The sequence below is a fragment of the Bos mutus genome, chromosome 1 (genome assembly GCF_027580195.1).
Source record: "Bos mutus isolate GX-2022 chromosome 1, NWIPB_WYAK_1.1, whole genome shotgun sequence".
Taxonomy (NCBI): Eukaryota; Metazoa; Chordata; class Mammalia; order Artiodactyla; family Bovidae; genus Bos; species Bos mutus.
In genome coordinates this window covers 66,331,669-66,358,648 of record NC_091617.1, presented here as the reverse complement: position 1 = coordinate 66,358,648, position 26,980 = coordinate 66,331,669, and the positions used below count along the sequence as shown (strand labels likewise).

At 49.6% G+C, this 26,980-nt stretch overlaps 1 protein-coding gene across 4 annotated transcripts in view; it reads left to right on the top strand.

Annotated features, from left to right (window-relative positions):
- The window catches only part of SEMA5B (semaphorin 5B), a 124,302-nt gene extending 108,926 nt beyond the window's left edge, over positions 1-15,376 (top strand). For 3 of the 4 annotated variants that reach the window (XM_070370185.1, XM_070370175.1, XM_070370199.1), the window contains 14 exons: positions 463-598; positions 1,757-1,964; positions 2,084-2,291; positions 9,314-9,431; positions 9,572-9,753; positions 10,779-10,922; positions 11,123-11,270; positions 11,411-11,636; positions 11,973-12,191; positions 12,622-12,792; positions 12,895-13,044; positions 13,379-13,423; positions 13,854-14,059; positions 14,295-15,376. In XM_070370185.1, coding sequence (XP_070226286.1) covers positions 463-598; positions 1,757-1,964; positions 2,084-2,291; positions 9,314-9,431; positions 9,572-9,753; positions 10,779-10,922; positions 11,123-11,270; positions 11,411-11,636; positions 11,973-12,191; positions 12,622-12,792; positions 12,895-13,044; positions 13,379-13,423; positions 13,854-14,059; positions 14,295-14,453 — 2,320 coding nt within the window. In that variant the 3' untranslated portion in view covers positions 14,454-15,376. The remainder of the gene's footprint in view (positions 1-462; positions 599-1,756; positions 1,965-2,083; positions 2,292-9,313; positions 9,432-9,571; positions 9,754-10,778; positions 10,923-11,122; positions 11,271-11,410; positions 11,637-11,972; positions 12,192-12,621; positions 12,793-12,894; positions 13,045-13,378; positions 13,424-13,853; positions 14,060-14,294) is intronic. The other variant, XM_070370192.1, reaches the window with a different exon arrangement.
- The last annotated feature ends 11,604 nt before the right edge of the window (positions 15,377-26,980 follow it).

Genomic DNA, 26,980 nt, shown 5'->3' with positions numbered 1-26,980 from the left:
AACAGAATTGACAGAAAAAAATATCAGAGTATAATGTATTTAGTAAGGTGATACATTGTTTCATGAAAATGCATTGCAAATGTGTGTGTCTAATAGTATGTGTGTGTCATACTGAGTTATCATATAAAATGTATTTCTTACGGTGGACCATGAACTAAAATGTTCGAAAACCATTGACTTTATTTGCCCTCCCACTGAATAAAGGAAGGGGATGAGAAGCGCAGAAGGATCCACCAGTTTTTCTCATCCATGGGTCCTTTTTTCCTAGAGGGTTTCCAGAGGGTAAGGACCACATCTCCTCCTTCTGTGAGAGCCCCGTGATACAGAAGGCCCCAGACTCATCATAGGTGTTTAGTAAGCCCTGGAGCTGTGCCACACTGACTTGACAGCTGGAGGTTGGATTTAGGGGAGGGTGCCGAGGCCTCCAGAGAAGGCAGCATCCCGCCATCTCCTGCCTTTCAGAAACAGCATCGCTGCGTCTGCTGTCTGCGCCTTCAATCTCAGTGCCATCTCCCAGGCTTTCAATGGCCCATTTCGCTACCAGGAGAACCCCAGGGCTGCCTGGCTCCCCATCGCCAACCCCATCCCCAATTTCCAGGTACCGCTTCTTCTCTCCTTCCCCTCCCATCACATACCACCCTCCCCCAGACTATCAGCCACAAGCTGATGCCCAACTACTTAGTGTAACCGCCAAATGTGTCCCTGCTGGTCTATGCCCATCTGTGGGGTCTGCAGGGGTTCCCTAAGAGGGTGGTAACCTCAAGACTGTGGAGCGAGAAAGGAAGAGTGGATGGGATGCAGAGCAAGGGGGCCTGGTCTGAGCCATCTCTAAATGTGACCCCTCACCTCCTGAGAGGGAGGGAGGTCGGACCTCAACCCTCCTCAGTATAGGGGGCCGGGGGTGGGGGGCACACTCACAAGCTGTCTGGCCAGGAGTTTGCTCTCAGTCTACCCAGCATGGGTAGTGATGCCCAGAAGGTCTCTGAGTCAGAGCCTAGACATGGTGGTATGAGCATCCCCAGTGTGTGATGGAGAAGCAGGAAGAGCCACAGGACAAAGCAAAATACAGATGATTGACTTTCATATCCATCCAACTTCCTGCCCAGGACACAGAATGGAGCAGGGAAAGACCTCAGGCTTTTCAGTCATAGAGTCCTGACCCAGATCTAGCCCTCTTTATGTGTGACCTTGGGCAAGTCACTCAACCTCCTTGAGTCTTTACCCTGATCTGGCACATTGGGATAATACCACCAACTTCATAGACACATTGGAGGATTGACATGCACCTGACCAGGGTCCGTAGAATGATATGCACCTGACGTGCTCAGTAAATGACAGTTGCCTTCCAGCTTTGGTTTAGAAGCCGTAAGAACCTTGAGATGAGAGGGACAGGGAGAGGGAAGGCGGGGCTTGGCCCAATGTGGGGGAGGGGCACCGACAGCGACAGCATGAAATAACAGGACACTTGTTATCCACACTCATATGATCAGCTTTTGGATAATCAAGCTCCTTTTTCATCTCCCTGCCCTCTCCACCCCTGGTAGGTCTCTCCTCCCCCATTTTCTCAGCTTCACTGTCCCTTAGTTCCCAAAGATGAGGTATCTTCCTGGAAGAGGGTGCAGGACCCTTAGCGGGGATGTTGGGGGTGGGGAGCAGGGGTTGGAGAATCAAGGACTGGGTAGTGAGGAAGAAGGAGGGGACCCGGGATCACGGCAGCCCGGCAGCTGGGCACGCGTGACCCGGCTCCCCGCCGCAGTGCGGCACCCTGCCGGAGGTGGGCCCCAATGAGAACCTGACGGAGCGCAGCCTGCAGGACGCACAGCGCCTGTTCCTGATGAGCGAGGCTGTGCAGCCGGTGACACCGGAGCCTTGCGTCACCCAAGACAGCGTGCGCTTCTCACACCTCGTGGTGGACCTTGTGCAGGCCAAGGATACACTCTACCACGTGCTCTACATCGGCACCGGTGAGGCCGCCCCGCCCCGCCTGTGCCCCGGGTGGGAGGGGGTGGAGGGGTGGGGGACTGGGCTGCGAGGTTCCGGGGCCACCCTGAGGTTCAAGGCCACCCTGATCTGGCCTCTCCAGAGTCGGGCACCATCCTGAAGGCACTGTCCACGACGAGCCGCAGCCTCCGCGGTTGCTACCTGGAGGAGCTGCACGTGCTGCCCCCCGGGCGCCGGGAGCCACTGCGCAGCCTGCGCATCGTGCACAGCGCCCGCGCGCTCTTCGTGGGGTTGAGCGACGGTGTGCTGCGCGTCCCGCTGGAGAGGTGCGCCGCCTACAGCAGCCAGGGGTGAGTGGGCACCGCGCCACGGCGGGCGGGCTGGCGGGCCGGATTCCCAGCGCCGATCTCTGTCGATCTCACTGGGAAGTGGAGATCCAACAGATGGAGCTTCGGAGTCAAGGTACCCGTGGGGTGGCATCCTGACGCAGTCACGGATGGTGTGCCTTTGGACAAGTCACTTCTCGGAGCCCTGGCTTCCTCCTCATAAATCTCTGCAGGGTTTTTGTGAAGGCTGGTTGGGATAATCTGCGCAAACCACTTATCACTCTCCCTAGGGGGAGGATGTGTTGAGCACAAGGTGGTGGCTGTTGTTATCCCTGTTGTCAAGCCCATAGTGAAGGCCTGGCGGCCATCTCCACCTGATTTATTCTCAGTCCCTTCAGTTCAGAGAGGGGGCTTTATCTTTGAAACCACAGTGCTTACTACCCAGATGTGAGGGCAGATGGGAGGCTATGCTCCCCAAGCTTGCCCTTCTAACTTCCCCACTTAGAAGAGGCAGAGAGATCTGGCGTGGGTAGGGTGGAGGTGAGGAGCCAAGTGGAGATCCGACATCCCAGATGCTTCTGCCATCAGTTCTCCAAACTTTAGCTTCTAGTGGATCCACAAATTTGACAACAATGATGCTGGCATTTAAGGGGAAACAAAACCTGTCCCAAAGCCAAATGCAGATGTATCTCAGACTCCTAACCACTGGAGGGCTACCCTGAGCTGCTCCCCACCCCCATTATGGAGATAATAAAAAATTGCCTGCAGCTGGTATAGCCAAGGCCCCGTGGGCTCCTGTGGCCTTTGCAACACAGGGACCTCCTGGCTGTGCCCATCTGTTCTCAAGATTTGGGAGACAAATGGCATGCCTGCTGCCAACGGTTGTTTTCCAGTCTCGGTGGAGGGTGCTAGGAACTGAGGATGGGCCTGGGGGGCTGGGGAGGAGGCTGGAAGGTCATGGGTTGACAAGGGGTGGGGCTGGGGGTGGGCTGGGAGTGGAAGGCAGTGGGCAAACACCCAAACTTCCCTCAGTCCTAATGCAGGGTTCCATCAGCAAAGCACCAAATGTGCTAAGCCCTCCCATGCTCAGAGTTTTTTGCGGGCTGTCGGCGTGAGAAGAGGGAGGCCAGATGAAACAGGCCTGGAACACTCTCGTTTCTCTTAGGGCTCTGGTTGGTGAGAGAAGCCTTGACATTAATCTGACTGACGTGTGGGCAGAGACTGGGGTATAATGCAAGGGGCTTGAGTGGTGGAATTGGATACACCTGGGGCTCCACTGAAGCGTCAGCTATACCAGCTGTATGATCTTGAGCAAGTTACTGAACCTTTTGAACTTTGGCTTTCTCAGTGGGAAAATAGGGGGAAATTGTGATGAAGCAATTTAATTTTCCACTCTAGTATTCTTGCCTGGAGACTCCCATGTAAAGAGGAGTCTGACAGTCTACAGTCCATTGGGTCGCAAAGATTTAGACATGACTGAAGCAACTAACACACACTGAGATATCAGGGGATAGGACTTGAATGCATGAATTTGGGGAGATACATTTTAGGCCATAACAGCTAAACAGATAATCTTCAGACATACAGTTTTCCCACCTCTGCTAAGTCGCTTTCAGTCATGTCTGACTCTGTGCGACCCCCATAGACGGCAGCCCACCAGGCTCCCCCATCCCTGGGATTCTCCAGGCAAGAACACTGGAGTGGGTTGCCATTTCCTTCTCCAATGCATGAAAGTGAAAAGTGAAAGGGAAGTCGCTTAGTCGTGTCTGACTCTTAGTGACCTCATGGACTGCAGCCTACCAGGCTCCCCTGTCCATGGGATTTTCCAGGCAAGAGTACTGGAGTGGGTTGCCATTGCCTTTCCCACCTCTAACATGTACAAAATAACAGCTCCAGGAGGTACTGGAGAATCAGCTGGATAAAGTATGTAAGAGTATACTGTTCATAGTTCAAGCACCAAACACACCTCGATAATTATTCCTGCAGGTCAAGGACCCATTTTATGTCCATAGGGTTGCAAAGAGTCAGACACAACTGAAGTGACTTACCTGAAGTCGCTAAGTCGTGTCTGACTCTTTGTGACCACATGGACTGTATGTAGCCTACCAGGCTCCTCCATCCATGGGATTTTCCAGGCAAGAATACTGGAGTAGATTGCCATTTCCTTCTCCAGGGGATCTTCCCAACCCAGGGATCGAACCTGGGTCTCCCACATTGCAGGCAGACACTTTACCATCTGAGCCACCAGGGAAGTGACTTAACACGCATGCTATTTAATTTTGGCAAACAAACTGTAAGGATTGGGAATAATGCTCATGAAGTGCCTAGTCCAGCAAGTGAGTTATCGTTGGTAACTAATCATCGTTGGTCCTAGTTCCTTTTTTTTATCTCTGCGAATGCATTTAGGGGCCATCAGCCTCCTGGGCTCTCTGGAGTCTCAGGATCTGTGACATTGAATACAGACAGCACTGCTTGGCAATGAATCATGGTGTTTCCCTCATATCTTGTCTTCTTTAACTCTTGTGTCATTATTAAACTTTTCACATGTATCCTGTTCTTTAAGAGGATGTAAATCCTCGAAGGTAAACCCAGTGTCCCAGTATTTTCTATACTCCACCAGGGGGGCCACACCCAGCCCCAGGCGCAAAGTGGCCTTCCACACATGACTGATCCTGAAGTTGATTGATTGTTTGGCCTTGAGAGGAGGTTGGTGCAGGAGAGGAGTGGGACTGGAAAGTGGACTGAGGCCAGCTAAGAATGCCAAGGGAGGATTTTGACTTGAATTCTGTGACTGGGGGCACTGAAGTGGTCTTTGAGCAGGGGAATAGAGTGATGGGCAGTGTGAATAGGTGTTTTACAAAGATCAAGCAGACAGTGGCGAGTAGCATTGTCGCAGGGCAGATGGTTGGCCAGTGTGAGCTGCTGTGGCTCTGGGCCAGATATGATGTAATGGGGGCTGCAGTGGAATGAAAGGAAGGATGATGCCAGTTGTTTCCCCATGCACGTGGTGCTGCAGACAGGGGACAGTGAGGTCACGGAGCATGGCCGGGTGGAACAGAAAGATAGACAGAGGTCAATTCGGAATCTAATACTTTTGGTTTCCTGAGTTTGGGATAAGAGGCCTTGATGTGTACAGTAGAAACCCTACTGTATACTGTAGGTGGATCTAAAATGTGAGGTCTCATTAATGAGAAGTTAACAGAATGAACAGAGGAAGCCCGTGCCGCCAGCAGGCTGTGCGCTCCGGGAGTCTGGGAGCCACCTGCCCATCACACTATATCAGAATGTGTGCTGTAGCGAGGCAGTTTGTCACAGGCTTCTACTGTGTTCCACGATAGACATTTCTTTCCTTTTTCCTCATTTCTTCCAAAGCTGGCAAGAAGCTGAGGACAGGTAAGCAGAGGCCCCTTTATGCCCCCTCCTCTGTCCAGAATCCAGGGGCTTGTCTCTAGAACCCTCCTTTCACTCAGGCAAACTTCAGCCCCATAGGGCATGACCAGGACACTGAGCTGACCACAGAGAGACCAGGGCTCACAGGAGAAGGAGCAGAGGGAATGAATGCTGACTAGCTCTACAAAGCAGTGTTTTATGCCTGAAGAACCGCCCCCTTCCTCCTTCATGCCGCCTTGGAGTGAGGGGCCTGTCTTGCCAGCTTATCCCAACCTCCCTCCCTGGCAGAGGGTCTGGGCTCCCTCCACTGCCATTTTAAGTAATGACCACTTGCTCCCAAGCTCCACTGTGGACAGCTCCCTTTGTGAAACTATGGCTACACGGTATTGGAATCGGCCTCCTTGTAAATTCCACCATCCATCTTTGTCCCGCTTCTGAGCCCATGGAATGAACCTGTTCCCTTTTGTAATGACTGCCTGAGACACTGCAGTAAAAAAGACATGGTGATATATTATTAGTCTGATGGCTAACTTTATGAAAGAAACTCTTTTTTTTTTTATGAAAGAAACTCTTAACTGCCACCCATTCCTGCCATCAGAGACACACTGTAACTCTCCTCTGCTTGGAGCTTTAATTTTCTTAAGGACATTCTCTGCTCTGGAAGCTTTGAAGTGGCCTTTGGTCAAAAACAGCAAATGTGGACAAGCAAAGAGCTCAGGCACTGGTGCCAGGGGAGTCTCGCAGGTCCCCTCAGGCAACCTGGGCCAGGGCAGCGCAGGTGTGTCCATGGAGAATCTGCTCTCCTCTTTCTTCTCTGGGACGACTGAGTGCGGGAGAGGCTGAGGGTGAGGGATCCTGGCTGAGGGGCTACGGCCAGCATCTACTCTGTGTGTTTCTTTGCTCTTTATCCTGTCATGGATTAGAAGAAATACAGGATACCTCATCTCTTGACTTGGGAACCCTGACAAAAGTGGCCCTGGAACAGCAATTCTAAAGGCTATTATTCATTATAATCACCTGAGGAGTATTTCAAAGACGCCAGTGCCTGGGCTTACTCCAGTCCTGAAGGCCCAGAAACAGGAAGGTTTTTGTTTTGTTTGCCTAAGCTGTTTTTAAAAATCCCCAGGAGATTCTAATTTGTACTCAAGACTGGGAACAACTGTTCTAGAACTGGTTAGGCCCTAGATGAGAGAAGTAGCATGAGGCAAACTGCATTCCTCCAGAATCTTCTGTTTTTACCTTGTATAAATCAATTCAAATTTTCTACTCTTATCCATTCTCTCTTCTAGCATACAGTTGTTTTTGATGGATAGAATCATATGTATTATTATTAATCACTAGTCACGGCTAGTTCTCTTTTTATTATTTAATCTGTACTGCTTGTGGAGTACCATGTCAGTGCTTCTTGAGTTTGATACCCATTTCTGAGAGCTAAGGCAAATACACTCAGGAATGGGCTTTACTGAGTTCTGATTGACTGAGTCTGCTCACAGAAAATTTGGCCCAAATGTCAGCAGGTAAGCAGAACCTCAAAAGCACCGGTTGCTGGGACTACTTTTGCACATGTATTTAGTCCCATGACATCTAGTTTGACTCATTTGCTGGTGAAACACCCCCAGGCCAAACCACTGATCCTGAATGAAAACATGAGCACCTGTACATTGTATAATTCACACAAATTGTCCTTGAGAGAACAAAGTGGAAACACAGCAACAGATGAGCATTCTGGATTTCCAGGTGGGCCATGGTGTGCTTACTGGCAATCAGCGAGGCTGTCACTCACTGCAACCCCAGGCATTGTCTCACTTATATGAGGTCATAAGTTGCTGGAGCAAGAGACAGCACTGTCTTTGATCTCCTCTGGCAAGGAGGGGAGCCCCACCCTCTTCTTTATAAGGTCTTCATATAACTTCTTTTCTCTCTGGAGCCTGATATGGCTTACTGAACTCACCGAAAATAAAGAACTCCCCTGACAGGTGATGTTCCCTGAAGCTTCAAGAGAAAAGGAAGATTCTATCCTAGACTCACGAAAAGGGGCAGCCCCTTGACTCCTTTGTGTATCCCTTCAGTGCTAGGCAGCCTTGGCCCCTTTGGCCAATGGAAAATCCCTCTGCAGACTCAACTCATGGCGTGGGCTCCCCTACCCTCTTTGTCATGCAGCACCTCCTTCACCCCAAAGCCTCTTCTGCTTTCTAACCTCCAATTTCTGCTCCACTCGCAGTGCGCTCCTAGATTGTCCGCAGCAGGCCCACTGCTGTGGAGCAGCCAGGCCTTGTCAGAGGGAGTGGAAGTTGGGGAATGAAAGGCAGAAGGGACCCAGAGTATCCCCTGAGATTGGCGGTGGGCTCTCTGGGTGTTGGAGGGAACTTCCTTCAGGGTTCAGAAGGTGAGATTGTGTTGACTTAACAATGGATAGCACATCCTGATTCCCTAATTCCCATACTCTTTCCCCGCCTCCTTGAAGTCTTATTGGTAGAGATACATTTTTTTGTTGTTGTTAAAAACTATAGAGGAAAAAAAAAAAAACTATAGAGGATACAATGACTAAGTCAGAAGGAGAAAGGAAAGAGAGGAGCCTAGGATATGAGAAGTGGGGGCTTTGAAGCGTTCATCGGTGTGTGAACCGTTCCTCTCCTGGCTTACCGCAGATCGACCAGATTGGCCTGCCTGGGAAGAGGAACCTGGGATGTGACCCCTGCCCCATCCCAGTTTGAGCTTATTCTTATGATGTTAATGCACTGGACACTGGGCCCTGCCACTGAGCAGCACAAGCATGTGGATGTCCAGGTGACCCTGGATTGTGTCCCCTGCTTCTATGCTTTAAGGCATGCGCCCATGTTTACAGTCAGATACAGCCTCCAGATGGGACACAGAAGCGTAAGGGGAAGAGTGTGGTGGTAGTGGTGGTAGGGGGTGCCTAGATTCTAACCCCAGCTCGGTCATGTAAAATTTGTGTGATCTTCGGGAAATACCTCTTCCCTTCTCTGTGATTGTTTCTTCCTTTGTTTAACAGAAAGGTTGTATTATGGATGCCCACGATTCCCAACCTGGCTCCCACTAGAATCATCCACAAGCTTTTAAACCCCCTAGCACCCACCCAGAGATTTTTTGTCTGGGATGGGCCCAGGTATCAGTACTTTTCAAAAAGCTCCTTTAGTGATTCTGATGTGCAGCCAGGGTTGAGAACCACTGATTCAGATCATCTGTAAGGTCCTTTCCATCACTATAATCATAGCGTCTGGCAGGGAGGTACTGCCTCTTTGGGTTTCTGCTCACCACATCTTCGCCTGTGGCCCTAGATGTGCAGTGTGGAACCCCTGACTCAGGCAAGTACTCAGACTCAGTAGTTTCTTGGTTAAGTGTGCGGGCTCTGGAGGGTAAGAGTGTGAGTCCAGGGTTAGCTCTGGTTTTCGTCCATATAACATGGGGATAATAACAGTACCTTCCTCACTGAGTTGTTGCATTGAGTTAATTCACACTTGTAAAGTGCTTAAAATGATGCCTGGCACACAGTAAGTAGTCAAGGAACTTAGTTACTATTGTGGAAGACATCTGGATGAGAGGGGTGTCCAGAGAGGAGTGTCCAGGCATATTCTTGGGATGCAGATGAGGGTGGGAGTCCAGTGGGCTTGAGGCTCCTGACCTCTGTCTGGCAGGGCCTGCCTGGGGGCACGGGACCCGTACTGCGGCTGGGATGGAAAGCAGCAACGTTGCAGCACTCTCGAGGACAGCTCCAACATGAGCCTCTGGACCCAGAACATCACAGCATGTCCTGTGAGCACCCTTTTGTAGCCCCTACCAGGGACCTCTTCCCCCGAATTCAGGCTAACTGTCCACCAGTGTCCCCACAGGCCTTGTGTCTTCTCTGCCCCTGCCTTGGGTGACAGGGTCCTGCTCTCGATGTGTGTCCACAGGTGCGAAATGTGACTCGGGATGGGGGCTTCGGCCCATGGTCACCATGGCAACCATGTGAGCACTTGGATGGGGACAACTCAGGCTCTTGCTTGTGTCGGTCCCGAGCCTGTGACTCCCCTCGACCCCGCTGTGGGGGCCTCGACTGCCTGGGGCCAGCTGTTCACATTGCCAACTGCTCCAGGTATGTGAGGATACAGGGCATGCCCTCGGTGGCCTTGGAATGGAGTAAGGGGAATAGAGCAAATGGGACATCATCCCAGCCAGGTGTTTGGACTAAGGGACAGAAAATACTTCAGGGCTGTGTAGGAGACTGGACAGGTGGCTGAGGTCTGAGGCAGGAAACGAGCACTGGGAGAGTTTCCAGGCCAGTGGGAGAGAAGTGTCTGCCTGGTGGTGCTTTGCAGACAAAGAGGAAGTCTGGATAGGCATGGGAGTCACTCCCAGATGATCTATAGCCTCAATAAGCCTTGCAGTCCCCAACTGGAAGGACAGCATGGGATGGCAGTAGCCACCTAATCACTCTGAGATTCTCTAAATGGGGGTTACGGTGCCCTCCTTGAAGGTTGTTGGGCGGGTTAAATGAGACTCTCTCCCTATGTAGAGAGAGAGAGAGAGCTGCCTACTACCTACTACACTGCCTACTACCTGGGGACTCCCTAAAGTGGTTAAAATAAATAATCCAAAATTCCAGACACTCTTAAAATAATTTTATATCCATTTATTAACTTAACCATCACAACACCCTCACGGAGTAGGATACAATCAGTATCCTTACTTTAAAGGTAAGAGTATGATGAAACACAGAAGATTTCGATAAATCGCCCAGCCTTAAAAAGCCAGTTAGTTGTAGAACCAAAATTTGTAAGGTCTGCCAGCCAACAAGGCTGAAACAAAGGGTACAGATGGGAAGGGACATCTTCTCTAGGGAAGATGTCCTTTGTCCCTGGCAAGTAGAGGCCATGTCCTATCGCTGTGCTCTAAGCACGAGTACAGCCTGGTGTATAGCAGAAGGCTTTCAATCTTTGTTCGAGTGAACAAATGAATGCAGGAGTACGTCATTCCTGAGATGGTTTGGCTAGGAGCTATTGTATTTCCCGTGAATGGCATTTCCTGACAACAATACAAAACCCATCTATGCAGATGTTATTAGATCGGAGAGGCTAGGACTCAGAGGGTCATTGTCTCTGTCCCCTCTGGCCCCACCAGGAACGGGGCATGGACACCGTGGTCGTCTTGGGCCCTGTGCAGCACCTCCTGTGGGATCGGATTCCAGGTCCGCCAGCGAAGCTGCAGCAACCCCGCGCCACGCCACGGGGGCCGCATCTGCGTGGGCAAGAGCCGGGAGGAGCGGTGAGTTAGGGTGTGGCTGGAGGTTTCCGCGACAAGCCAAGCCCGAGGTCCCCGACTTCCCGGGGCCCCCCAGAAGGTGGTCTGGATTCTCTGGGTGATCCAATGGACCCTCGTTTTCCCAATTTTCCCCAAGTCTCACAATCCCAGTGACCTCTCATACGAAATGGTGGAGTAATGACTCCTCCCGTTCTGCTCCTCAGGTTCTGTAACGAAAACACGCCTTGCCCGGTGCCCATCTTCTGGGCATCCTGGGGCTCCTGGAGCAAGTGCAGCAGCAACTGTGGGGGCGGCGTGCAGTCGCGCCGCCGGACCTGTGAGAACGGCAACTCCTGCCCGGGCTGCGGCGTGGTGAGGGTCCGGCCGAGGCGGGGGCGGGCGCGGGATGCTTGGACCCGCAGCCCAGGGTAGGGCAGACGGGGCGGGGTCGGAGTGCAAGGGCAGGCCAGGGTCTGCATGGCTGTGAAACAGCACTGGATTTCACCCCGAAGGAGTTCAAGACATGCAATCCCGAGGCCTGCCCCGAAGTGCGGCGCAACACGCCGTGGACGCCGTGGCTGCCGGTGAACGTGACCCAGGGGGGGGCGCGGCAGGAGCAGCGCTTCCGCTTCACTTGCCGCGCGCCGCTGCCCGACCCCCACGGGCTGCAGTTTGGCCGAAGGAGGATGGAAACCCGAACCTGCCCGGCGGACGGCTCAGGAGCCTGCGACACTGACGGTACAGCCCCAGGGCGATGGGGGCGGGGAAGGGGCGGGGTGGCTTGAGAGCTGGGGGACGCGTGGGCGGGGAAGGGTTGCGGTTTGGGAGAAGGCTTAGGTGGCGCTAGTGGTAAAGCACCTGCCTGCCAAATGCAGGAGACGTAAGAGATGCTGGTTCGATCCCTGGATTGGGAAGATTCCCTGGAGGAGGGCATGGCAGCCTACTCCAGTATTCTTGCCTGGAGAGTCCCATGGACAGCTTGATGGGCTACAGTCCATGAGGTCGAAAAAGAGTCGGACACGACTGAAGCGACTTAACATTTTGGCTAAAGCTCAGCCCCCTCTATTCCTCCAGCCCTGGTGGAGGATCTCCTGCGCAGCGGGGGCGCCTCCCCTCTCATGGTGAGCGGGGGCTGGGCCGCCTGGGGCCCATGGTCCTCCTGCTCCCGGGACTGTGAGCTGGGTTTCCGCTTCCGGAAGAGAACATGCACGAACCCCGAGCCCCGCAACGGGGGCCTGCCCTGCGTGGGTGATGCCGCCGAGTATCAGGACTGCAACCCGCACGCTTGTCCAGGTAACCCTCCACCAAGGAATCTTGCCCAGGGAACCCCTCGCCCAGGGAACTCCCAGGCCTACCCGGGCCTCAGCTCAAGCGTGGAGACCACTCCTCCCTGCCCACTCTGCACACAGGGCCCCAGAGCAATTTCTTTGGCCTTGAAAATGGACAGAGCAGCGACTCCCAGGGACCAGACATTTCCTCACCCGCTGTGCTGCTGTTTTCTCTTTCCTAATGGGTTAGCCAGAGAAGGTGCTTAATTTGACATGGAGTTGGTTTTGGGGGTCTTCTCTGCAGCCTGCATTTGCCCTGCCTCCTCTGAGGGAAGGGGGCACTCCCTCACAGTGGGCTGTAGGTAGCCCGGGCAGAGTGACCTGGGATGGGGAAAAGACTGTCTCGGGCCCTGCCTGCACCCGCGGCCCCTCTTCACACACCCCATGCCTTGCAGTGCGGGGTGCCTGGTCTTGCTGGACCGCTTGGTCCCCGTGCTCTGCCTCCTGCGGTGGCGGCCACTACCAACGCACCCGTTCCTGTACCAGCCCCGCGCCTTCCCCCGGCGAGGACATTTGTCTCGGGCTGCACACGGAGGAGGCACTGTGTGCCACACAGGCCTGCCCAGGTACTGAGTACGTCTGGCAGGATCTGGGGAGCAACTGTGGAGCCTGCCCATCCCCACCATGAGATCTGAGGAGTTAACTTCATCCCAACCCACAACCCACAGAAGGCTGGTCGCCGTGGTCTGAGTGGAGTGCATGCACTGAGGATGGAGTGCAAAGCCGCGACAGGCACTGTGAGGAGCTGGTTCCTGGGCCCAGCGCTTGTGCTGGAAACAGCAGCCAGAGCCGGCCCTGCCCTTACAGCGAGATTCCCGGTGGGTCTTCTAGCCAGCACCTTCACACCCACCCTCTCTGCTCTGAGTCCCCAACTTCCTTCCCCTTCTGAACTATTCTGGGGGGTGCAGGATGAAACGCCAGAGTGGGACGTTCACACACTTCGGGCCTTTGTCCCTTCTCATCTAGTGGATGGGCCAACCCTTCTTAGAGGTGAGGTTCGGGGGGAGACAAAGGGGAGTGAAAGTCGCCAGTCCCAGTCCCACAGGTTACTGCTGACCCAGGGGTCCTGCGAGAGAGACATACTGAGCCCTAAGAGGGACCCATCCCCTCCCCTCCCTGCCTCTGACACCCACTCTGCTTGTCTTCGTGCAGTGATCCTGCCTGCCTCCAGTGTGGATGAGGCCACCAGCTGTGGAGGTAAAAGGAGCCTGCCCCAGCTCACAACGCGGCATTTCTACCCACCACCACCCCTACAAGGAGGAGGCCCACCTACTCCAAAATCTGGAGTCTACTTCTCGCTCTGGACACGCAGACCTTGTTGAGGTCCTGCACTGCTTTAGACCATATGTAGGGGAGTCCAGGCAGTTCCGCCCTTGTCCCCCAACTAAGAAGTGGTTGTCTAGTCTGTATTCAAGAGGAGTCACGCAACTCCACACCACTGGCTGCCTCCTCTGACCCAAGCCACAGGTGGTCCTGTGAGACAGGTCCCTGGTGACAGGCCACTCAGCTTCCTTGTTTCTGATAGCTCTGGCCTCAAAGCCCTTTATGTCTCAGAGCCTCCTCTCGGGAGGCAGTTGGTGGGGGGTCTTCACAGTGACCCTTCCCTTCTGGCCTCTTGCTCTCCCAGGGTTCAGTCTCATCCACCTGGTGGCCACGGGTATCTCCTGCTTCCTGGGCTCTGGGCTGCTGACCTTGGCGGTGTACCTTTCCTGCCAGCATTGCCAGCACCAGTCCCAGGAGTCCACGCTCGTCCATCCCGCCACCCCCAACCACCTGCACTACAAGGGTGGGGGCACCCCCAAGAATGAGAAGTACACGCCCATGGAATTCAAGGTGGGAGCCCTCCTGTAGAAGCAGGGGCTGGGTGAAGGGTGCAGGGGTCCTGGCCCTAAGCTGGGCATCACTGGGATGAGCTCTCAGAGGGGGCAGTGGTATTGTGAACAGAACACTGTGTCAATAGCCAGAATGTTCTCTCATCGATGGGCTCCTGACTTCCTTGCCCTGGCCTATTCCCTTGCCCCATCTCTCCTTTTCACCCTTTCTCTCTGGTTCCTTCCTTCTCCCACAGACCCTGAACAAGAATAACCTGATCCCTGATGACAGAGCCAACTTCTACCCGTTGCAGCAGACCAACGTGTACACGACCACCTACTACCCAAGCCCACTGAACAAACACAGCTTCCGGCCTGAGGCCTCACCTGGACAACGGTGCTTCCCCAACAGCTGATATCACTGTCCTGGGGACTTGGGCTCCTTGCCTTCCAAAGGCACAGAGCAGGTGGAGATGGGACGGTGGAGCCAGTTTGGTGTTCTCCCTCTGCAGTAGGCCAGGAACTTGCTGCCTTGCCTTGCGAGGGTCCCATCCGGCTTCAGAGAGCTCTGGCTGGCAGTGACCATGGGGGAGAGGGCTGGCTTCAGGCTGGCATGTGGCTGCGGTTCTGGCTCAGCCCAGGTCTCTCATGGCCTGCTTGCAACCCACCATCATGCTGATCTCCTCTGCCATGTCTGGGCTGTGGACCTGCTAGGCATGTGAGGGAATTGGAGAGTGAGACATCAAGAAGGCTCTTAGGTTTGGGTTGGAAATGATGGCCTGTGTGGCTCTCATGGGCTGAGTCTGCCCCTCTCTGGCTGGCCCCAGGAAGGGCCTGGGCCACATCCCGATTATCTTGGAAAGAAACTAATCTAATGGCCCTAATAGTTCTGGATTCTCTGCCCAGGGCTGGGCCATTGTGGTGCTGCCCCAGTGTGACATGGGGACCAAGGCTGGCCCAGGTTGTCCACTTTCTCCTAGCAGTCTGAACATGGCCCAGGGACGTCCCTCCGGTCAGAGGCAGTGGGGACTGGGGGCTGGAGGCTGATCTTTGCTGAGAAGTCCTTTAATCTGGGCTGGCACATCCCTCAGCCTTTCCTTCAGAGTGCACGAATGGTAGCCCAGGGGCAAGGGAGGCGCGAGTCCAGCCCTGGTGCTGCTCTGGAGACTGCTTTCCAGTTGCTGCTCGATGTAGCTGTTGGCTGAGACCTGCTTGGGAGTCTGTGCTGGCCCCTCATCTGTTCAGGAACACACACACACGTACACACACAATCACAATCTGCTACGGCAACAAAAAGGATGTTAGGCTGTGGCATGATTAATTAAAGATGATACCCAGTCTCCAAATGTAACGTTGTCTTCGTGCATATGTTTGTGGGCTCTTCTTGGCATGGTCTGATCAATTAGGGCAATGCTCTGGGGTGACAGATGGTCTTCTCACGGTGGGGCAGATGACCCAGGTAGAGTTTGACTTTAATAGAGGATAACTTGCCATTTGTGAATAAATCTCCACACACATGTTGCCCTAAACCCTTGTTGGAAAAGAGGTTACAGATAAACAAATTCACAAGTAGGGACACAAAGAAAATCAAGGCAGTACAACAGGAAATTTCTGCCTATTCCCTTAGCAGCGCTATCAGGCTCCGCAGTGGAAATATCTGAGTCCAGCAGGGGAGTATTAATGAGGGGTATTTTATGAGGTATTTACACTGCTGAGTTTAATAAATCAAAATTGACTGAGACATGAGTAAGCCTGTGGGGTGGGGGAAGCCTGCTGTAGTTTTTGCTGGATTAAATCAAAATAGCCTCAAAGTCTCAGCCCAGGAAATCAGTGCTTCCATTTTGGATGAGACTGATGGACATGTTAAATTTAGAGAGCAATTTCCTGACTTAATTGGCTGGATCAATTCTTACAGGATTCTCAGCAAAGTCTACTTGTAGGTTAGGCTGTAAAGTGTGAGATCCTGGGGATAGATGAGGCAGAGAATCTTGGGGAGGAGAGGAGGAGGAAGAAAAGAGCATTCCGGGCCCGTGTGTCTTGGAGACCTTTGTGCTTACCGGGACAAGGGCAACAGCAGTGGCTTCAGGCTGAGGTGGAGCCCAGTCAGAGCTCAGGGGACATACGAGGATTTCTGGGGATCCCCAAATCCCTTGAATTGGGGATTCCTCACTGGGTTCCTGCTCACCCTGTGAATGCAGAGCTTGTAGGGGTCTGTGCTAGATCTTGGGGTTTTGGATTCCCTTGGACCTCATAGGGACAGGGAAGTTCAAGAGTGTTCCAGGGCCCAGGGTGCCTGCTTCACAGGGGTCACTCACATGTGCCTGGTACTGTTCAAGTCTGGAGGAAGTAGTCATGGAGAATTCCTGTGGCATGCCCAGCCACTGTGACTGGAATGGCAACAGTGGGAGGTAAACCCATGTGTCATGGCAAATACACGCCACACACGCATGCACGCACACACATGCACACACACACATGCACACACTGTGAATTCTTTGTTCGTAAAACCTGTTGTGTTTTTGGAGGCATGACCATTCATAACTCTGGAAAGGATCCACACTGCATGCAATTAGCTTGCAAGGATGGCACAGGCTACTTCATAGCCTGGCCCAGAACTGAGGAAACCAGAAATGTGCTCCCTGATAAGGAGGGTGTGATGCTCTCTGGCAGGTGCTTGAGGCCACATGGATGGCTGCATGGTGTCAGGGAGCTAAAGTGTGAAAGAAAAAGGGGCTTCACTGGCTCAGCTGGCCCAGCAAGAACCTCCAGCAAGAGGGAGGAAGATGCCAGGTTAGGTGCTCCAAGCCTTCTTGGGCCTCTTGTCTCAAAATAACTCTGTGTGTGTGTGTGTGCATTTTCTTCTTATTAAAGTAATATACTTTCACTGTGGAAAATTTAAAGAATTCAGGAAACCAAAAAGTACAATTAACAGTTATGTTGAAAAACAAAGCAGAGACTTGGGGAATGTAAATAAATGGTGGTATCTCAACATCACTCCAAAAACATAGAGAACAAAAAACAAAAGCTCTGTCACTATTTTCAATAAAACTAGGGTGTATCTGTAATCCCAAATCATAATACATGAAGACAGAAAGCAGATGAAGGAATAGCAGTCATCTAGTAGAGTGGATGTGGGTCAAACCTGAGCACTCAATTTCAGAAGGAATCAGAAGTTGGAAGAATAAAGTATCAGGGAAGGTGGGGTTAAGGTAGGGGCCTAAAAAGAGAGGGGTTGGTTCATTTCTCCAGGAGGAAGAAATAGAGCTGGGCACCTTTTTCCTTTTAGGACAGATGAGATTTAGAACAAAAACCAGGCTTCTCTCTCTGGTGGCAGACACTGGCCGTGTGGTGGACAGTTATTGGGACCCAGAGTACAGAGTTCTTGTCTCATAGCCCAGTCCTTGAGCAGCTCAACTGTAACCCTTAAGCAGCCACGGTTAGGAGCCCATTAACAATGCAAAGAGATCATCTTCCCACATGGTCAGGCAGGTGAGGCGGTACACCTGGGCAAGTACCTGGGCTTCCCGCACTAGAGGTTGGATTCCAAGGCCTGGTTCCAAAGTCAGACAGCACAATTTAAGCCTCTATATTCAAGTTAAATTTTAGCTTGATTTAACACATGTCACCTGGAGAGAGAGGCTACAGACCAAACTTGCTTTGACATCTGGTAATGGACAGGAATGATACTGAAGCTGAAACTCCAGTACTTTGGCCACCTCATGCGAAGAGGTGACTCATTGGAAAAGACTCTGATGCTGGGAGGGATTGGGGGCAGGAGGAGAAGGGGACAACAGAGGATGAGATGGCTGGATAGCATCACCGACTCGATGGACGTGAGTTTGAGTGAACTCTGGGAGTTGGTGATGGACAGGGAGGCCTGGCATGCTGCAATTCATGGGGTAACAAAGAGTCCGACACAACTGAGCGACTGAACTGAACTGAAAGCTTGCCTTTGACCTTGTTTTTTGTTGTTTAATCACTGAGTCATGTCAGACTCTTTGTGACCCCATGAACTGCAGAACACCAGGCTTCCCTGTCCTTCACTATCTCCTGGAGTTTGCTCAAACTCATGTCTACTGAGTCAGCAATGCTATTTAACCATCTCATCTTCTGTCAACCCCTTCTCCTCCTGCCCTTAGTCTTTCCTGGCATCAGGGTCTTTTCCAATGAGTCTGCTTTTCACATCAGGTAGCCAAAGTGTTGGAGCTTCAGCTTCAGCATCAGTCCTTCCAATGAATATTCAGTGTTGATTTCCTTTAGGATTGGCTGGTTTGATCTCCTTGCTGTCCAAGGGACTTGATATTCAGCCCAAAATCTGTGAATTGACCTTCAGCCCCAGCTTTTGGAAGTTTAACTGTAACATGGGCGGAGCACATGGCCATTATCAGCCAGCTGAGATTTGCCTCTTCACCAGGGCCTGCGCACTGGTGGGAGGACCCAGACTGGGTGCTGGACTAGTGCTCCCCGGTAAGGTAACCGGCAGGCACAAGGACCCCCTCCTCTTAACCAGAACTGGACCTTGGAGGGTGAAAGTTGAGTCTTGGGGCCTTGTCCTTTCTTGTCAGAACAGAGAGTAACATTTGCTTGGTGGAGATTTATAAGAACATCATTACCTGACCGTGACTGACTTGCAGAACAAAGGATCTGACACCAAGATGTTTGCTACAACTAACCACGCCTCCCTCACCTTTCCTAGAAAAGGGCTTTGCTGAAAGCTTTGAGGGAGTTTGGGGATTTTAAGGCATGAGCCACCCAGCTCCTTCTGGAGCCCTGCAGTAAACCTTTCTCTGCTCCAAATTCCAATGCTTTGATATTGTTTGGCCTCGCTGTGCAGCAGGCACGCGGACTTGCATTCAATAACATAAATGTGTACTTTTTCATCATTTAAAGCACCCCGAGCTTGTGCCTGAGCTACAGCTGTGGTTAATAGGTTACCATTATATCAATTCAGCTTGTCAACTCTGGTGACATGCACAGGACACACCATTTAGATTTATTGTTAATAGATCACACTCACTATAAATGTCTAGCTGAATCTTGAAGTGAAATCTCTATACTTCATATGTTGAAATTCAATTAGTCGGTAGAACTATATATGCATATTTATTACTGTAAGAGTAAAATGCTCCAATTATAAGGATTGTGAAAGCTGCTAATTTTATGTTCAAACACAATTAAGCCCTTTAAAATTAGCAAATGAATAGGGAACAAGAATGAGAGTTTAAAAGAATATTGAGAGACAATGGTAGCTAGATAACTTTAGGAAGAACATTATAGTCTTTGTGAGCTGTGTTCTCAGTCACTAAGTCATGTCCAACTCTTTGCGACCCCCTGGACTGTAGCCCACCAGTCTCCTCTGTCCGTGGAATTTTCCAGGCAAGAACGCTGGACTGGGTTACAATTTCCTCCTCCAGGGGATCTTCCCAAACCAGGGATCGAAACCTGTGTCTCTTGCATCTCCTGCATTGGCAGGCGAATTCTTTACCACTGTACCACCTGGGAAGCCCATTAATTAAAAATAATACAAGGCAGAATAATAGAGATTTGATTAAATCATAATTCGAATATTTGCCAACTGGCTTGGTGTCTATCATTCATTATGTTAAACAAAATACTGTTTAACCATTATGTTTAAATGTTGGTATTTAATTCCATTTTGGTTATGAGCCTTTCAAGAATAAAGTCTATTTGGGAATTCACATCTTATCAAAATGGATTTTTAGAAAAGAATGTCAGTTTTTCGACTTCAACATTTTGTAGGCAGAAAATATTACTTAAGTGTTTATAATATCCATGGCACATCACCTTTAATCTAGACATAATACAGAACATAAAAGGAATGGAGAAAAAAAAGTCCAGGAAAATATAATATCCAAAAACATCCCTGGTTTCTCTACTGTTCTTAGTGAAGTGAGCATCTATTTAGCACCACAAAACTGCAGCTGACCACACCGAGCAATTATTAATATTCTTCCTGCACTGTGATGTCAAGTTTAAAATTTAAATATGTAATATTAATCATTTAATTTAATTAATATAATTTTAATAGCAAAATTATAAGAATAATTGCATTCTTTGTGATGAGATTTTAGATTAATTCCTAAAATCCCAGATGTGATCACACACATCTCAGAGAGGCACACATCTCCAAGGTGCTCCCTTCTCTCTGCCCCTCATTGTGGCCCTGTCCCCCAGGTACCTGGTCAGACCCCGCTGAGGGCCCCCACCACTCCTGTTCCCTTTTTTGTCATCAAACCATGTCTGCTCAATATCCAAGGTTTCCTGGGTCTCCATTCTCTTAACTGGATGAGCAGAATCCAGCTTCAGTGTGACTGGTTGACACTGCCTTATAATTAAGGCTAACCTCAATAGAAGAAAGGAGCAGACCGCAATGCCAGAGAAAGTGGCTGAGCTGGCTGGGAGGGTGGGATTCTGTAAATGGAGAGGCACACTCCACTCTCCAGCTGTTGTTCTCTTCTGCCTCCTGCCTCCTCCCAACTACCGTGCTGAGGAGATTCTCCACCCACAGGGTGTAAGACTGACTTGGCCTGTGACCTTCACCTTTAAATTTCCTTTCAGAGAAAAGAGGAGTTTGAGATGTTTGGTTTGCTGCCTGGGCCCCTCCAGGAACAGTCAATGTGGCAAGGTAAATCCACTTTCTGAGCACGGTGTCTCCGTCTGCCAGGAGCACGCCCAGAACTCAGCCAGCACTGGCCTCCACTGCTAGTTCTTTTGTGAGAGGTGGCGCGGTGGCTGTAAGTAGTAGTGAGTGGTAGCATTGCCTTTAAAAAAAAACAACACATACTTCCTGAAAGAATTTTGAAAACTTTAGTTACACCCTTATAATTTTTACATTGACATCTAAAAGTTTTCATCACAGCTTAAAGTGCTACAAAGGATGTAATTTCTGGCATATTGCAAATACTGCCATTTAAAAATAAAACCATTCTTTTAAATGTAACTAATAGCATCTAAGGAAGGGCTTCCCAGGTGGTGCTTGTGGTAAAGAACCCTCCTGCCAACACAGGAACCATTCTCTGAATGTCTTTATGTCTGAGACATAAGAGACGTGTGTTTGATCCCTGGGTGGGGAAGATCCCCTGGAGGAGGGCATTGCAACCCACTCCAGTATTCTTGCCTACAGATCCCATGGACAGAGGAGCCTGGCGGTCTACAGTCCATGGGGTCACAGAAAGTCAGACATGACTAAAGTGACTTAACAATAGCATCTAAAAAACAAAGCATTAAAAAGAAATACAGGAAAAACTATATTTTTAAGCTTGAAAGTCTTTTATTGTTCACACTATCATACTTCTTTGCAACTAAAACATATCTGTGAAAAGAAAAGCTAATTTTAAAAAAATAAGTTAAAAATTATTTGGGATCAAGATACCATGATTATTACTAACATCAAACATAGAGATACTTGAATTTTGACAATTATTAAATGTAAAGTTAAATTTTAGAGGGCAGCAGTTTAGAATTTATCACTAGAATGAGAAAGATTAATAGCAGAGAGATAAAGTGAGTGTGTTAGGGCTTACAAAGCATGCATCAATAATTATTGTCAAGTGCGTTATTTACAGAAGAATCCACAATATTGGTAGAATGTGGACACTGAAATCTATGGTAGGAATTTAGAACAATAGAGAAGGTGGCAATGATAACAAGGAAGCGATGATATTCATCTTTTGCTTATAATCAAGTAATGCATCAATGTAAAAGATGAATTGGAAAAGGAAATGGCAACCCACTCCAGTGTTCTTGCCTGGAGAATCCCATGGACAGAGAAGCCTGGTAGACTGCAGTCCATGGGGTCGCACAGAGTCGGACACGACTGAAGCGACTTGGCAAAAGATGAATATGGATTTATGGTATTTGGTAATGTTTTGACAAAATTTAATAAAAACCAATAAAGTGTTTCGAAGAAAGAATAGGAGAAAATCTTCATGAACTTGGGGTAGGCAAGGATTTTATATGACACTCAAAGCACAGTCCATAAAAGAAAACTGCTAAATCATACTTCATCAATATAAAGAACTTCTCTTTGAAAGACCCTGTTAAAAGAGTTAAAAGATAATTCACTGGGCTGGGAATTCTCTGGTGATCTAGTGTAGCACTGCATGCTTTCACTGCCTAAAGCGTGGGTGCAAACCCTGGCCAGGGAACTAAGATCCCACAAGCCACGTGGTGTGGCCAAACGGAAAAAAAGGAGATAATCCACTGATGGGGAGAAAACACTGGTAAATCCAGAATCTATAAAGAACTATCAAGGTGCAGTAACAAGAAAACAAAGAACCCAAGAATAAATGTGCAAAAGTCTTGAAAGACCTTTCACCAGAAAAAAAATGATGAATGCCAAATAAACATGTGGAAACATGCCATTTGCCATTAGAAAAAAACGTGAATTAAAACCACAGTGAGGTACCATAACAACTATTAAAATGGCTAAATTTGAAAGGACTGATCATACCAAGTGTGACGAAGATGTGGAATAAGGGAAACTCTCCTACACGCTGGCAGAATGTAAAATGGGACCACCACTTCAGAAATAGTTTGGCAGCTTCTTAAATAAACATATATTTATTGTATAATCCAGTCATTCCACTCCTAAGTATTGACCGAGGAGACAGGAAAGTATACTTCCATACAAAGACACAAATGTTCATAGCACTCGTATTTGTAAGGGCCAAAAACCAGATACAGTCTAAATATCCATTACCGGGTGAAGGGATAAACAAATTGTGGTACATTCATACAATGGATACATTCAGCAATAAGAAGGAGCAAAATATTGATGCATGGAGCAAATGAATGAATGAATGAAAGGAACCAGAGAAAAAGAAAGAATATCTACTGTATTGTTCCATGTATATACAATTCTAGAAAATGAAACATCTGAAATGGCAGAAGGCAGATCAGTGACTGCCTAGGGATGGGATATAGTTGATAGGGCAGGTGGAGGGAAGGATGTTAAAGAGGCAACAGATAAGTTCATTTATCTTGATGGTGGCAGTGGTTTCATGGGTATGCACATGTAGCACAGAGCTTGTGTCATATACTTTAAATACCCGAGGCTAACTGAATGTCTGTTCTATCTCCATAAAGCCGTTAAAAAGCGTGAATACATGCCCAAGAAAATATAAAATACTAACTTAGTTCTTAGAATGTTTCCTTTACTTGAAGGTGTACTATTTAGCTATCTGAAGTACACAGGGAAACACCTTCCTCCCCCTCTTTGAAAGGCTCTGGATTTTGCCCACAGGGAGGGCTGGGTGACAAAGGACTCTCTTAGAGCTCTTCCTCCAGCTGAGAGTGGGGAAGAGACAGACAGGAGGAGCTTCCAAAGCCCCGTGCTTCACTGCAATCTCAAACATTCTGAGATACAGTTAGGTAAGGCTGCAGCCCTGACAGGCATGCATCACATGGGAGAAGTCAGGTCCTGCCACCTTGACCGCCTCTCACTGATCTCAGCCCTGACCTTGTGTCGGCAGGTACTCTCTGATGGTCTGAGGAAAGGGAGTGCTTGGTTTCCTTAAATCTGTCACTCTGTGAAACTCTTGTGCTCATGTGCCCTGGTCTGAAGGCCCCTGACACAGAGGGATTGTCACTAACATGGGTCCCTGGACTTTTTCTTTAGTTACTAGAAATTGAGGCCAGATGAGAATTCCATGCAAGGCTTTATTGGGGTTTGTGCTGCAGCACTAGGCAGTGAAAACAAGTAACAGCTGCCCTTGTGCACTCTGGGACAGGAGCAGCTTGAGTCCTTAAAGGGGTTAACAACAGGGGGGGTCCTTGGGCTGGGCAGGAGACATAGCTTAGGTGGTCTGCCCACCCTCTTGGTGGTGTCATGAGTGGGGATCATGGACAGCGTACCCTGCTTTTGCTCTTGGGACCTCAGAAATGGCAGTTGGTTTGTGGCCTTTTTTGTATCTTCTTGTCCGTAATTTGTCCCACCTGTGCTCTGTGCAGTTATGTTTAATCCCTTATAATTTCTTTGTATTCCATTGCCTGAGGAGATGTGTGTCCAGGGCCAAGCACTCCAGTGTAGGTCCCAGGTTCCAGCCTAACATGATGACCCTGGACTTTTGAATTCTAGACCCAGCATTTACTGTGATATGTGAGGTAGGAGAAGGCAATGGCACCCCACTCCAGTATTCTTGCTTGGAAAATCCCATGGATGGAGGAGCCTGGTAGGCTGCAGGCCATGGGGTCACTAGGAGTCAGACACGACTGAGCAACTTCACTTTCACTTTTCACTTTCATGCATTGGAGAAGGAAATGGCAACCCACTCCAGTGTTCTTGCCTGGAGAATCCCAGGGACGGGGGAGCCTGGTGGGCTGCCGTCTATGGGGTCGCACAGAGTTGGACACGACTGAAGTGACTTAGCAGCAGCAGCAGTGAGGCAGGAACAGTGACACTTACCTTGCAGGTCTGTTGTGAAGAGTAAATTGACTCTAGAACAGGGCCTTGTACAAAGGCTGGCCATGCAAATACACTGCTCTTGGGAAAGCTCCTTTACGTGTGGGTGTGGGTGTGGGTGTGTCACACAGCCTTGCCCGGGACCTACTTCCTCCTGGTTGGAGCCCAGAGCTCTGTAGCCACAACCTGAGCTCAAATACATCCCTGGCTCATCACCTATTTGACCTTGGGCAATTTGTTCTTATGCAAAATGGAGCTAATAATAGAACTTACCCTGGGTTTGCTATGAGGGCTGAAGCCTGGAAAGTGCTTACAGCAGGATCAGGCACTTAGCAAGCACCCAAAATTGTTATCATTGTTACTGAGCTAAGCATGGGAGTTAGGTTGTTTTTGCAATCTGAGTCACTGGGATGTCAAAGTAAATATGTGTTGACTGAAAAATGCACAACATAAAAGTTTGAGAACTATGTTTTATTTGGTGAAACTTCTGGAGACTTAAGCCTGGAAGACAGTTTCTCAGATAGCTCCAAGGGACAGCTCTGAAGATATAAGGGAGGAGCCAGGATATACAGGAGTTTTGCAACAAAAACCAGATAGTCAAAAGATTGTTGTTGTTTAGTCACCAAGTTGGTTCCTACTCTTTTGCAACCCCATGGACTGTGTAGCCTGCTAGGCTTCCCTGTCCATGGGATTTCCCAGGCAAGAACATTGGAGTGGGTTGCAATTTCCTCCTCCAGGGGATCTTCTCAACCCAAGGACTGAACCTGTGTCTCCAGCATTGCACGTGGATTCTTTACTGCTGAGTCACTGGGGAAGACCTAGTCAAAAGATTACCGTTAATTAAAGAAAATCAGACATCTAAAGTTAATGAATTTAGAGTTTTTCTGTGTATGAGAAGATGCAAGAGTAGGCTTATTGAAATCATTTGTATGCACCTTAACTATCTAGGGCCAGTATCTCAATTTTCTCCATCTTGAATCCCCTCAAAGTACACAATTGGGGGCAGCTGCAGTGGCTGCTGGCTTGATGGCCACAACATCATGAGTTTACTGATATGGTAGCAAATATAAAAGTATGGAAAATATGATTCTGAGCTTCTCAAAATATACCCTAGCTTTCTTTGGGGAACAAATGATACCAGCCCAGTAAATTACGCATGAAACAGTTCTGTAAGACACCACTTCTGGAAAAAACCAAAGTCTCCCATATAGGGCCCTCCCATCTCCATTTATCTAAACTTGAGAATTTCCACCCTTCCCACCACCCCTTCTGTATGATCAGGCCACCCAAGATGGCTGTTTCCTTGCTCTCTGTACATCCCCTGCTCAACCAGTGCCTGCTTCACTCACGCCCCACTCACATGACTGACCTTCCTACATTCTTGCCCCTGGCCCCAGGTAATGATTGTTCTAATCTTTAGATCAGAACCTCTCCACCAGACAGCTTATCAAAGGGGCGGTATGGGGCGTGCTCCCTGGCTGGTTTCCCAGGTAACCAATGGGCCAACTTGACTTCAATTCCCCTTTAATTAGTAATCTGCCCCTGCCCCGGAGCAAAGCCCACCGCCAAGTCCTGTCTGCTGTCTGCCACAAACACGGTGGGGTGTTGTTCCAGGACCTTGCTTCATACATGCAAGCTCCCCCATCCATTAAATCACTGATGTCTCTGTTGCTGACTCTGGGCCTTTTTTTCAGTCTTGAAGTTGGACAAGCCCTGGGTTTGCAGGCCTGCGGGGTGCAGCCCAATACCTTCCCGCATCACTGCCTTCTTTCTGCCTCTTGCTGGAATTCAGAATTGATCAGGCCTTTAAAGATCATCAGGTCCAGTGTTTTAATGGAAGAAACAACTAATGGGTTGAATCAGGGCCCATGCCCAGGTGTGTGGTTTATGAGAAGTGAAGAAAGAACAGAAAGGAAGAGCGGCCTCCTGTTGCCTCTCCTTGTTATTTTTTCCACCTGAGCAGAATCCCTGAAATTAACTCATTTGCTGGTGGACCTTAATGGGGCTTATGACACAGGAAGAAACAGAATTTCGTCTCTGCCTCTGCTTCCTGATACACACACCCCAAAACCCTTGGAATCTCTGAAGGACATGTCTTTTGTATGGTATGGATGGCTATGGGCTGGGGGCTCCTGGATAGCCTCTGAATGGCGGGGTGGGTGGTTGCCAGGGGAACCAACCAGCTGATTAGAGGGCTGGCCCATCGGCCCCAACCTCCTGGAAAGGTTGAGCTAATCACTAAGGGCTAACGATGCACTCAATTGTGCCTGTAATGAAACCTCCATTAAAAAACAAACAAAAAAAAAAACAAAAAAAACACCTCTAACCAAAAGGTTTAGAGAAAACACACTTCTGAGCTGGTGAACACTCAGAAGTGCTGAGAGAACAGTATGCCTAGAGGGGTCACGGAAGCTCTGTGCCCCTTCTCCCATGCCCTAGCCCACTCATCTCTTCTAGTGGCTGTTCCTAAATTGCATTCTTTTATAACAATGTAGTAATCTGGTACAGAAACTGTTTTCC